This window comes from Nipponia nippon, unplaced genomic scaffold, assembly GCF_047370975.1.
Source record: "Nipponia nippon isolate SJK-2023a ecotype South Korea unplaced genomic scaffold, ASM4737097v1 scaffold_9, whole genome shotgun sequence".
Taxonomy (NCBI): domain Eukaryota; kingdom Metazoa; phylum Chordata; class Aves; order Pelecaniformes; family Threskiornithidae; genus Nipponia; species Nipponia nippon.
This window is the reverse complement of record NW_028262413.1, coordinates 20,155,336-20,168,396: the sequence shown is the minus strand read 5'-3', so window position 1 is coordinate 20,168,396 and position 13,061 is coordinate 20,155,336. Positions and strand designations below refer to the sequence as shown.

The following is a 13,061-nucleotide window of genomic DNA, read 5'->3' as shown; positions in this document are numbered from 1 at the left end:
GGGGGGGGTGTCCTTCCTAGGGGCCACCTGGGATAGAGGAGCGGGGGGTTCCCCCTGTGGAGTCCATCGGGATGGATGTGTGTGTGTGTGTCTTTTTTGCGGACACCCGCGACGGGGGGATAGCCCGAGGCTGGGGCTGCCGAGGCTGCGAGCTGTGAGGAAGCAGGTCCCGGCTCCGTGCCCCAGCTGTCCTCCTCGGAGCCCCACGCCCCGGTGGGACGGGGACTGTGGGCTTGGGCAGCTCGGTCCCTGCTGCGGGAGTACGACGGGGTGCCCCGTGCGGCTGTGCCGAGCGCTGGGGCCTGCTGCCTGTGTTGTTGTCGGTGATTGTGGTGTTTCTGGGTATCTCTGTGTTATTCTGAGGCCCCTGATCAAAATTAGGGCTTCTTTCACACCATGTTGTATGTGTTTCCATGAAAAGTGTCTCGGAACACTTGTGCATTTAAAAGAGATGGACAAAAAGTGGGCTGGGTTCATACTGGGATGTAGAGAAAGGTGATCAGGGCTGGCGTGCGGGGCTGGGGGTGTGTTAGCTGATAGTAAGGCTCAGTGATGGGCTGAATGGGATTTTGGGCTGCACATACGGGCTAAGGTGCAGGCAGAATGTGGCCCGGCTCATGCTGGGGGCTGGTGAAGGCCAGGTAATGCAGTGGTAGTGAACTACTGGGAGCAATAACAGTGGTTTTACATGTTTTGTTTTTTAAAATAATTGGCACTACAAGAGTTTGATGTTGTTGCTGGTGCGTGGTATTAATTTTGGAAATTTGGCTGAAGTCAGAATCCACTGTCCCATCCCAGCAGGGCATTGGTGGTGTGAAAGTCTCTCCCAGCACTCCCTAGTTGGGAATGCGCTCATGAAGTCCTTTGGGACAAGCAAGGTCAGGATAGTAATGGGGGTGTGTGTGTTAGAAATTCACCCAGTTGTTTCTAATACATGTTTTTAAAAGCATCATGCAACTGAAAAGCACGCACATCCCTTTTTTTATGTGAAAACCTCCAGCCTGACACCCGGAAGAGCTGAAATGGTTCTCTCTCCCTTTGATTTCAAACTTCAGTGACCTGGTTTTGACATGTCTTCAGTTCTGGATTAGACATCTTTAACATTGGAAATAACAGGCTTTCTTGCTACTTGCAGTTTCTGTAGCTTGGGGAAATGTTATTTTTTTTACTTCCTGTAGTACCTGAATTTCACAGAGGCTTTTTCCTTTCTTCAGCCTTGCAAAAACTTTACTGGGTACAGAAAGTTGTTCTGCAGCAAATTACTTCCTCTGTTCTTTGAGTGTAGTCTTGTGCGTAGTTATGTGTTTGATTTCCTCATGGTCTATAAATACCAAGTCTGGCAGCGTTGGCAAAATCTGTTTGGAGAAAAGTTGTGAATATCAGAGTATTTTTCTGAAAATAGTATCTCTCTGAAACTTCACCTTGCCTAATCCTTCACCAGTTTTTCCTCTCTCCCCCCAGATTTGGAAAACAGGGTGCAGAGTTGGGTGTAAGTTGGTGAGGAGATGCTCGAGGTCTGTGCTGGCATTCCTCACTCTGCCCCTTGCCAGAAATCTTTAATTATTCCTTAATACGGCCGGCTTCTTAGTCTGGCTCAGTTGCATGCTTCTGATGTGCAATGCCATTATTTTACCATAATATGATGTAAATTGAAATAAGAGATTCAAAAGAGTCTGCCGTCAGGCTTGGAATGTGCATTTGGAAAGCAGAATCGGGAACATCCCCTGAGCGGCAGTGCTAGGCGCTGGGCTGCCTGGGGGTGCGCCTGGGAGGGCAGGGTCATGGTCCTGAGGAAATCCTTGGGTGTAATTGCTGGGGAGCATCCGGAGCTCCATCAGTCTGTCCTATGTGCTGGGAGGGGCTGCGGGACCACCGGTCATTAGATGAACTAAGACCACAAAAGAGCTTCCTCTCCTCTGAGACTCACCTTTTGTATCTTCACTGGAGCCGAGGCTTTGCCACTAGGAAACAGAGCCAGCTGGGAGAGGAGGAAGGAAATAAAATGCATAGTTTCAGGATGCATATTGGCCCTCCTGAATATTCAGTATAATTGTAACAGCTAATTATTGTCTTAAAACAGCTCTAAATCCAGGCTTCGTGAGTAACTGGACCACGTTGTGCATTCTGCGGCCGTGTTACTGCGTCACTATGAAATGTCCTTTGTTGCCATCTCCTTCAGATGCATGGTTGTGACTGGGGTATGGCAAAACTAACTGGTGCCTAATTCCTAGCACTTGAGGGTGGATTTTTGCCGTGCTTTGCTGCTGGCCTGTCCCCAGCCCCGGGCTCTGTTGGTGTGTCTTCGGCAAACAGCCTTACTCACACTGACCTGTCTCCCAGCATCTGCCTATGAGCAGGGAGCTGAGCTGGCTGTTACCCGAAGGGTAAATCCTGACACGTCTCATCACAGTGTGCATCTCTTCGAGCAGTTGTAGCAGGGTGTACCTCCAGGAGATCTTGGCGTTGGTGGAAGCCAGTCTAAGAAGTCTTTGTCCCTGTCCTGCAGTTTGCTGTTACCTCGTGTTGTGGGGCTGTGTAGTAAACCGTATTGCTGAAATGACCTAGGTTAAATATAACTCTCTTCGGAGGGTCATCCATGGTGCAGACCCAGAAAAGCAGAAGCTAGCACAACTAACACATTGCGCATTGCCAAGGGCAGAGCAGAGGGAGCAAATCGTATCAGGCTGAACAGGGGACTGTCGGAGCCAGTGTTGCTGCCTGTGTTATTGAACCATGACCTCATACTCGTGGATGTTGCTGCGTGGCTCAGGTGATCTATGCCAGGCCTGATATCAATCCAATGGTATTTTTTTTCCCTGTCTGATAATTTGAATATTATGTCCAAACAGTTCCCAGCTGGCGAGCGATTTTTTTTTTGAAGCATTGGTAAGCTTGTTGACTTAATGAGAACTGGAGTGGGGGAGGAAATCCAAAAGGGAAGAACAAGAAACACCAGGTCTGCAGATGTCTGCAGGCTGCAAAAGATCATAGATAAAAGAACTGGCTGATGACAGCCAACCGTTACGATGACTGCCATAACCATCTCCCTTCGCCTGTTCTCTCCGTGGAGGGTGCAGCATCAGGTTTCTTAGATTCACCTCTGACAAAGAAAAAACGATAGAGCTTGTGGAGGAAATCCTCGGGTCCAGGGAGGTGCCTGTTACATCGAGAGCCGTGTAAAACGTGAGCAGACCAGTGCTCTCGGGCTCGAGTAGCCGCTTAAAAGAACCTGTTTCTTTAGAAATGGCATTACAGCAGATGGATCAGCGGCGATTGTACAGGTTGCCTTCATCAGCCTCCACGCACTTGCATAGTGAGGCCTGCCAGGCCCTGCTGTCCCCGGCTCCCATGTGAGCGTTCACTGGCTGGTGATGGACCCCAGCTGGAGTGGGTACTCTCTCTTGGCAGGGCAGCTCCCTTTAGCTCCTTGGCACAGGCGGCTGCTGGCAGCAGCATCTGGAATCGTCCCTGGTGCAAGGTCTGTCATAACCTGCTCTGTTGACCTTCCACCCGTACGGCAGTGCTGACCTTTGGAAGTGAGAGGAAACAGCATCTTGTGTGCTTTTCTTTGACATTAGTTGCTCTAGCCAGACCTGGCGGTGACTGTACTGTCTTTTGTTCCACCTAACCACTGCAGTTAGTTTAATCCTGCTTTTGAGCTGCTTTGTAGCAGCATGCGAGCCCAAGGTCTCCTAACCTTGGTCTGGTGGCACAGCAGCCCCCCGAACCACTGCAACTGGATTCGCCAGAACAGATTTGAGACCATCAGGTTGCTAGCTACCTCATTCTGCTCTATGCTCTGCTGCAACCTTTTTTTTTCTTTTTTTTTCTTTTTTTTGGTAAAGGCAGAAGTACTTCCCATATCAAGTCCCAGCTTTGGCAATCACCAGGAAATCCTCACCTTCTCTGCTGGTGGGAGGAAGTGGATGAAATTTTAGATCTCTGTTGAGGCAAGTGTTATTTGCGGCACTCGGCTTGATGAGAGCAGCGTTGGAGAACAGTGCCTGTAACGATTTATTGGCAAAGCCTACTCTGTTATCTACATACTTTTGAGGGCAGAGTAAGCATAGTAGACCAATAGTAGTGATTGTTTCCTTGAACAGCAAAGAGCTTTTGGCAAAAATAGTTTGGATTAAACATTAATTGCAAACTGTTGTTCGGCAACGGTCCTTGTTTATAGATTGTGGTGTTCTCACATTTCTAGCTGTACTCCGAATAGTGTCAGACAGCACAGTATGTTGGAAAGCTTTATGTTAATCAAAGGAGATATCAAATTGTTTGCCCACCCGTATTGACAGTTTGATTATCAGAAGTCGTTTGACGCTTGCAAATTTGAACATGGAGAAACACAACAATTAAATTCATTGATGTCTCAGCGTGGTCTTGTATATTTGTGGATCCCGATCAGATGTTCCATGCGCCCCTTCTCCTAACCAGCAGTATTTTTCTTATGTGATGTGTATTCTTTGCCTTGCAGCTTATCATCATGTTATTTATTCAACAGGTTGTCCTGTCTTGGTGTTCTTAGAGTGAATTAACCATTTCTGGAAACCTACCAGACAAGATCAAAATGTGGGGAGACCATCGACAAGGCAACAGAATGGGGTCTTTTCGGTAAGCATTTGAATGTATAGTTTGTTTCAGCAACATTCGTAAATACAATAAGCTGTAGGAACTTTCTGTTTGTCAATATTTCTGCACATCCTCCCATAAGCAGACTATTTTGGTAAAAGTTCCGAGGTCCGTATGGAGCCTAGGTGTGATTGCCAAAGAATAGGCAAGTTAAGTGACAGTGTAACTTTCTGCATTTCTGTGAAGTTTTTTCATTTCTTTTTTCTTAACAGCAGCTGCTTTTAGTATTTCTATTCCTTCTCCACACCACCTTTTCTAGCGATACTTAGTTTAGCTGTTGTAAGCTAAGGTGATGATGTGCCGTATGGATTTTGGTGCTGTGCACTATTAAGACCTAGAACAGAAGCGCCTAATAGTGTGATGTTGATTCTCTTCAACCACGGTGCTTGCTTTAACTTCAGAAATACTGGCACTTTCATTGCACACAGGCTTTTATGAAAACTTTGAGAGTTTAGGTCTCTCCGTGAGGTTAAGTAGACCATATATCCCCATGCTCTTGGCCATGCTCCTTCATTAGGCATTTTTGAATGTCACTGGAACTATTTTTAAGATTCGTATGCAACTGGACCTGCACAGCATGATATTTTTCTTACTTTATATTCCTCTGGTTGTTACTAGGCCCTGTGTTTGCAAGAGGGCTCTGGGTATAAAAAAAAAAAAATGGAGACGCCAAGAGCTAGGGTTTTCCTCTATTGTGCATAATTCTTTCATCTTTTGCTCACATGTCCAGCTCCGTTACTTGAATATCAGCTTAATAAAGGTACTTCCTCATGGCATACCTTAGGTTTCCGCAATAAGAATACTTCAAATAGTTATCCAACTGTAATGTGTTGAGAAAGCTGATGACATTTGGGCTACGAAAACCAGTATCCTCCAGAACATGTCTTACTGGTATTGATAGGAACGTAATTGTGTTTTGTGATGATATCAGTAGTGCTGTTCTGCTGATTTTTAAGTGGATTTTATGGGCATCATTCTTTACTGTATTGGATGGGGAATTCTAACCTTGAACCAAGTTTTAATTACTGTTCTATACGGTGGTGAAACAGGGGCATGTAGCTTAGGAAATCTGTATGTGGTTTGATTAACTGTGCAAATGTCACCTTGCATTCTGTTGGTGAGTGATTCTGCAGTGAAACTCGAGGAAGAACATGACTTGCTGTAGTTGCTAAGGAAATGTCCACTGATTTGGGTAGCATTTGGTGTTATTTTAAAGTGTGTTGATATTTTATTATTCTATTTTTTTAAAAATGTATTGGAACCTCGCTTAGATGAAAAATCAGGTCGCTCTATCTCAAAAAAAGAACCTTATTGGGTTTTGAAAAACTGTCATAAGAGGAAACCTCTTCCTGAGTGGGTTTATGCAGATATCAGGAGAGCCCACAGCTATATTGTTGAAAACTCAATGTACGACAGCCAGTGTGGAGGCACAGGATCATCTTGAACGTTGATTGTTGGCATATTCCTGTGAGGCATCCTCAAAGTTTGAACTGATAGCTTTCAGCATTTTGCCAGTTTAGACTCCAGCACAAGGAAGCGTAAATGCGTCTCTGTAGCATGTTAATAGAGCGTGTTTGGTAACCTCTGCTTTTATGTGCCTCAGGATGACGTGTGAAGTTAGCCGTTTGTCATACTGCCCGGAGAGCTTAAGCTCAAGTGGTTCCTCACAGGCGTGTGCTGGTGATGCTAATGAACAAACACACCAGCTGGTGGAACCTTGAACAGCTGCAGAGCTGTTTGCAGTGCAGGTCTATGTGGATTGCTACCATCATTAACCCATTAATATTGCAGGTATTCCCTGTTGAGTGCTTCTGGAAATTGTGCTGAAATGGGAGCACCCAAGTTTACTTTCTCACATCTGTCGTATGCTGCCTCATCTTAAACTGCCAAACATCAATATCTTCTGCGGATCTTAGACTGTTACACAACTCTATAAAAGTTTAGAGAAGAATGTGCTGCTGTGTAGATTTCAGACTCTAAGCACGTTATGAATAATACTGTCTTTATTTCTACAGTGGGAGCCAAGAAGAAAGGTTTGCTCCCGGGTGGAACAGGGAATATCCTCCTTCCCTTGATAGTCTTGCTCAAGAAAGACACTCTGGCAACTTCTCTGGCAGAGAATCACTTCCTTTTGATATCCAGGCACTCACAGGCCTCCTCAATCCTCAGTTTGCCAACAGAGAGGAACCTTCTTTCAGCTTTGGAGCTAGAGATGGACCACGTAGTGACTTCAGAGGTGGGGAGGGGCACCATGATTTCAGGGGCAGAGATTTCCCATCATCTGACTTCCAGAGCAGAGATGAGTCTCAGATGGATTTCAGAGGTAGGGAGCCACCTTCTTCTGAGTATAGGGGCAGGGATATGTACTCTGGAGACTTCCATGAGAGAGAAGGGCCACCTATGGACTTCAGGGGTGGGGACGTTCCGTCAGTGGACTACAGGAACAGGGAGACGTTCCGTATGAACTACAGGGATAGGGAAGCACATAATATGGATTACAGGGGCAGAGATGAACCTCCATCAAACTTCAGGGGAAGGGGGTCTTTTGATCTAGACTTTAGAGGTCGAGATGGATCTCATTTGGACTTTAGGGCAAGAGATGTGTCTGAGTTAGACTACAGGGGCAGAGAGCATTCCTATTCAGACTTCAGAAATAGGGATGTACCTGATTTGGACTTCAGGGGTGTGGGCACCTCTGATTTGGACTTCAGAAACAGAAATGCACCGTCGTCAGACTTCAGAAATAGGCACAGGTCCCGGTCTGATCAGGATTTTAGGAGCAGAGATATGGCTCCTCCTATGGACTTTTCAGATAGGGAAATGCCTCCTGTGGATCAAAGCCTTGTAGATTTTAGGCGCAACCAATCTACTGTACCTTTAGCAGAAAGAGAGGGCTCTGGTTTAAGCACCAGCAAGAGAGAGGAGTCTGCACTTGGTCTAGATAGAACTCCCTTTGGTAGCCAAAAAGGAGAATTTCAACATTCAGAAGCACCAACCAGAGAAGAGGAATCCCTCGGATTGGCTCTTGAAGACGACACTTCACACAATTTCCAAAATAGCTGTGGACCTCTTCCTACTCTTCAGGACCAAGAGGAGCAACCTCAGACCTTTGCTAACAAGCAGCAACAGCAGCAGCTTTCTGGGGGGGAGCAGCAAAGATCCGATTCTGATCTTGGGTTAAAGGGTGAAGGTGGCCTGGATTTCCTTGGAAGGCAAGATACTGACTACCGAAACATTGAGTATCGCGATGTGGATCACCGGCTGCCAGGGCATCAGATGTTTGATTATGAACATGGCAAGTCGTTTTCAGAAGGAAAACCCAGCAAAGACTCTAGACCCTATAAGAGCCTTCAGGTAGGTGGTTTTGTCAGTTGATGTTTCTGTTAAATGTGTGTTGGCCAAAGAATGGAAGGAGCTGAGAAGGAGTCTTTCATTCATATCCTGTCACTTCAGTTCTGTCCTAATTCACTGTCCTTCTCTGAGGTCATCCTCATGCTCCAGGTTGTTTTAATGGGCACCCTTCCTATCTCAGAAATACTTCCTTCTCAAGAGAAATGAGAATTTCTAAATATGTAGAACCAGATTTGGTTCAGAAAGTCCCCAAGTTGAAAATGACCAGACAGAGGGAGGGTGTTGGGGGGAAGTAGAATATAGAAGAACTTATTTTGTTATTTTCTCCTGCACATTGCTTATGAGCGCTACCAGAGAGAAGCTACTGGCTTGGGTGGACCTGCGTAGAACAGCACGGCTGTTCTCATGCATGCTTTGTTTTCCTTCAGAGTTAACTTTGGAATCTGAAGGTAATGGTAACTACTTGAGTTAATAACTGCTATTGAATTTGAATCTCCCACTGCTGGAAAGCAGAGAGAGGTGATTTGCCTGTTTTATTTTCCTGGACCTGGATCTCATTGTACAGCTCAATGAGCGTATGAAGCTAGTAATACAAGTCCTCCAGAGCTCTCTGAATCTTAAGCAGTGCTGTGGTTAAAGATTTGAGCCAGTCTGCATATGGGCCTTTGCCTTTGGATTATACCCTGCTTTATTTTGTTACTGTTTGTGTATCTTGGGAGCTAGCATCTCTCATTTGTAAAAACCATCTTGATTGTGTGAACTCAAGGACCAAGATTACCGGACCTGTCCCAAATATGTGAAGCCGAGCAAGCTCATTCGGCTAGGAGGAGTGCCTGAAACTGCCACAAAGGATGATGTAAGTGGGATGTTTTTAATCTAAAAACTTCTATCAAGGTTTCTAAGTGTACCAGATGGTCTGTCATTTTCCCGAGGGAAAATCCAGATTTAGAAGTGATTGCAATGTTTTTTTTTTATCTGATTATTCTGGTTTTTGGGGGGTCTGGAAGTGATGAGTTTTTCTGCAGTCACATGTGAGGTGTTGGTGGCTAGAAGCCTTGACTCCAGACTGTTTTTAACATGCCTTACTTCCAGCATTGCTTTATATATACCAAATACTGGTATTACTTCGTTATTATGTTTTGGGCTCAGATCTGTAGCGTATAAGTGAACTTGTTCGTTCTTAGTTACTTGAAATTGCTTAAATGAGATCTTATACAGATGGAAAAGATGGCTGCTGTTACAGCTGATTTTAGTAAAAAACCAAAAAAAAAATAGTCTAGGCTATAAGGTGAAAGAAACTCCTTTTCCAAAGCCTTTGAATTAGGATGTTTTTTTGGTGGCAGTTCCAGACGTGGGAACCCCTACACGCAACAGTTTTTGCTAGGGTTAGCTGTGATGATCAGAGCTTCTGAGGCTTGATGCTGGAGAACTCATGACAGAAACCTTGTCCATCAGGGGATGGTAACACTCAGAACAGTCACCCAATGTCCCTTGATTTTTTTAAAGGCAGTAAGACATCTCTGACCTTAAATAAGGATCAGAGGTGAACTGTCTGGCTGAAAACCAGCGTGATAAACCTTTGCACAGTTGAATTGTGGTGTAAATGGTGCTCGCTTATTTAAACAAAAACCAAAAATACTTCCCAAAACTCAATAAACAGTTCTCAGGTACTGCTGGAACTTAATCAGGAAAATGTATAAGTTTGTAACAGAGTTAACCTAGAAAGAAAGAAGTCTTGGGGAGAGATAGATGTATGTTAGCAAGTGCTTCACTTTCCAAGGTTTGATTATGGAGACTGAAGTGGATCTTTTTTTTTCCTGTAGATTCTCAATGCTTTCCGAGGCCCTGATGGGACACCTGTGAAGGACTTGCGACTGAAAGATTACAGTTCAGGTGAGAATGCTTTTCCAGTGCTTCTAGTTTCAAGTTTACAAAAGAGTGTTTTTCACACTGATACTCACTGAGGCAGTTTGGTTAAAGTCTTTCGTGCCATAATTGCAGGTATTTTTGAACGAAAATGCCCACTGAGTTTTGTAGTTTGTCCTCTTGTCTTCAGAACTGATGGCTGTGCTCACTGCTACTTCAGAGGTAAAGCACGTGTCCTGGTGCCTCTAGAGAGACGTAGGAGCAGCAGGAAAATAGTAAGGCTGTTCTACTGGCCATCAAGAGTAAAGCCAATACTGACATGGGACAGCAGGCTAATTCCTCAATAGATTTTAAAAAAAAATTATTATTAAATCCTTTTGGATTGTTCTACATCTTGTTTCTGCGATGGTCTTACTGTGGAACATGTCCTGCACAAATAGTGTCCTCAGGAAACCTGATACATCCTAACATTTCTCCTTCAGTAACATGAAACTGTTACCCTTCTTAGGTATGAAGACAGGTTAAAAAAAGAAAAAGTAAGTTTTATAAGCGAATATCCAAATACTGGGTCTGGATGCTCTTCCTCATTCAAAGGATAAAGTTTTGCTGTACTTCTGATCAGTATGTATAGGATTCTGAAGAAAGAAATATTTTACAAGGCTGCTTTGTGAGAAAGTTGTACTGGAACAAAGATGTGCGATGGTAGGAAATGCAGGGTGAGTCCTGGGGATTGGTTTGGATAATAATGGTAGGAAATACCTGTAGACCGGGTTTGTTGGGTTGGTTGGTTTTTTGTTTTGTTTTGTTTTGTTTTTTTTAACCCTAGGAAAGCAGAGGCTTCTACCCTCATCAGTGCCTTTTCTTATTACCAGTATGGGTTGCACATGAAGCAGCTGGAATTCTTGGTGTCAATACATTATATAAAGGCTTCCTATGTGTTTAGTAGCTGGGGAGAGAAACTGGGGCAGTTGGGTATTTCTCAAGTATATTTTTGTTTCTGGAAGCTGTCGAAGGAGATTTCACAACCTTCTCGTGAACCTTTGAACTAAAGAACACCCTTGTGTCACATAATCTGGTCTGGCCCAACAAGCAGGGCTTAAAGGGCACAGTCAACCTTTCTTGCTTCCTTTCCTCTTTTCTCAGCATAGTACGGCATGGCTGTCGTCACCCCCACAGCACTGACTGCAACCCAATAATTGCAACATACTCATTTTTTGCCTGTGCTGACGTGATTTGCCAGTTGTTTTTTTCTGAAATGCATCACTTTTCAGTAATAAATCAACTTGACCTGGGAATCTCTTCCTAAGTCTCTTCTCGTGTGCATTATTAGGACGTACTGCCCTCATGAGAGAACTGTTGTCGTCTCCTTCCCATTCCCCATTTCAAAGGCTACTCAGGATGACACATAGTGTCTGAAGTTATGTGCAGAAGCCCTAGTATCTGCTGGTGGTCACATGTTATACGAGGGTTGCAGTTTTCTGCTGTCTCTCCAAAAGCTGCATTCTGTTTCAGTCTGTCTCCTCAGCTGCAAAGTTGTTGTTGGTTTGGTTTGGTTTTTTTTTTTAAGTTTTTCTGGCAATTGTGGGGAGGGAAAGAATGACGTTAAAATTAGCTTATATTTTATGAGCTATTTAAAGCTGTTGTTTAACCCTGTCCAGTCAACATCAGTAATTTAAGCAGTGCAGCATTATTCTGGGTTACATGGATACTCCACAGACTTTGTTTTGTGTTATGTCCTGAGGCTGCAAATGCAGCTGCTAGTTTAAACAGCTTTGTGATCCTTCTTATAGAGGATGGATACGTCTAGGTCAATAAAAGCTTCCTGAATTGTGAAAACAACTTCTTGAAATTGGGTTACTAGAAGCTGTAGTAAATTTAATCCAGCTTTTCACATTAGGTCATCCTGTAGAGAAGTACTGAATTCATATTAACTTCTGAAAACCTAAGCCTGTTTGAAACTAGAGGCCAATCATGGGCTAAACAATGCTTTTAGGATGGGGTGTGTTATGTAAATATTCATAAGAATTAAAAGCAAACTTGCTGGATTACTAATGTCTGTCAGATACACCTGGGCCCACTGGCTGCGTTGCCGTATCAGCTGAAAGGGATGACGGCAGCCTGGCTCAGAAGAGTGTGTGCTAAGCCTGTCTGAGTGGGTTGTATATTTTTGAGTGCTGTCCAGAAATGTTAAAAATAACATTAATCGTGAGTATGCATGTTGAGTGTGTTTGAGAGAAGAATGCCTGCAGCTGTTGGAGAACAATAACAGCCATAACAAATAACATGCAATTAACTCGAAATAAGTGAGGTTCGTATCAGTTTCACGAAAAGATAATGCTTATCATAAAGCTTATCTCAGCAGCTTCAACACGATGATTCCACTGTATGATCTTTCATGAGACTCTGTTTTGGCGGAAAATATATGGTTGGTTTTTCTTGGAAAAAGCAGCTCAACTTCTTTTTATAAAGCCCTTTCTTTTCACACACTGTGTATGTGCTAAGGGAAGCGTATTTTCACTGAAGGTTGTGCTGAGCATGACACACTGTTCTTAATATACCTGGTGTGATTTTGGTACACATTCAAGCTGTTTATTCTTTAGATTATTTTGTCTCTGAAGCCCACAGACTGAAACAGTGTCTAGATTTTCAACTAGGTAGTGAAAGGAGAGGCCTTAAGAAGTGGCATAGTAATTCTATTTATTCAAAAAGGCAGATGTTTACAGACAATGATAAAATATCAAAGTCAGACTTTATAGTCTTGCCCTATGCAACATTAACTTGTAATTTCCATGCGTTAGATTTTTGAATTGATGCCTGTCTGTCCAGACTGGAAGTATCAAGTCCATTTGCTGGGGGAAGAGGGCTTCTTCCAATGTAAGGTGTAAGCCTTGGCAGAAATAACTGCATTAGATTGTTGGTTTATCTTTCAGCTTGCCTTCTCAAGTGTGTTTGGTCATGTCTGTTCAATTAATCATTACAAAGAATAAACCCTGAGGTGATAGTGGAATCTTCTCAGGGACCATTAACTGCTTTAGTCTGCAATATCTGCTGGTGCCTCTTGCTGCCTGATGCGGAGGCAGAGCCATGGATGTACTCCTGCTTCGGTAGATACTAGCGGTGATGACTTGTCAGCAGCTCTCTGAGAAGGGGTTGTCGGTAACGGCTTGTGAGCTCCCCCTGTCCCATCTGAAGGTACTTGTCTCTGCTCACCG

At 44.0% G+C, this 13,061-nt stretch overlaps 1 protein-coding gene across 5 annotated transcripts in view; it reads left to right on the top strand.

The window, feature by feature from the left end:
- Positions 1 to 13,061, top strand: part of RBM6 (RNA binding motif protein 6) — a 59,690-nt gene that overhangs the window by 507 nt on the left and 46,122 nt on the right. For 2 of the 5 annotated variants that reach the window (XM_087743322.1, XM_087743318.1), the window contains exons 2-7: positions 3,846 to 3,950; positions 4,505 to 4,614; positions 6,648 to 7,986; positions 8,750 to 8,839; positions 9,807 to 9,876; positions 9,985 to 10,071. In XM_087743322.1, coding sequence (XP_087599448.1) covers positions 4,571 to 4,614; positions 6,648 to 7,986; positions 8,750 to 8,839; positions 9,807 to 9,876; positions 9,985 to 10,071 — 1,630 coding nt within the window. In that variant the 5' untranslated portion in view covers positions 3,846 to 3,950; positions 4,505 to 4,570. The remainder of the gene's footprint in view (positions 1 to 3,845; positions 3,951 to 4,504; positions 4,615 to 6,647; positions 7,987 to 8,749; positions 8,840 to 9,806; positions 9,877 to 9,984; positions 10,072 to 13,061) is intronic. The other 3 variants (XM_087743320.1, XM_087743321.1, XM_087743323.1) reach the window with 2 other exon arrangements.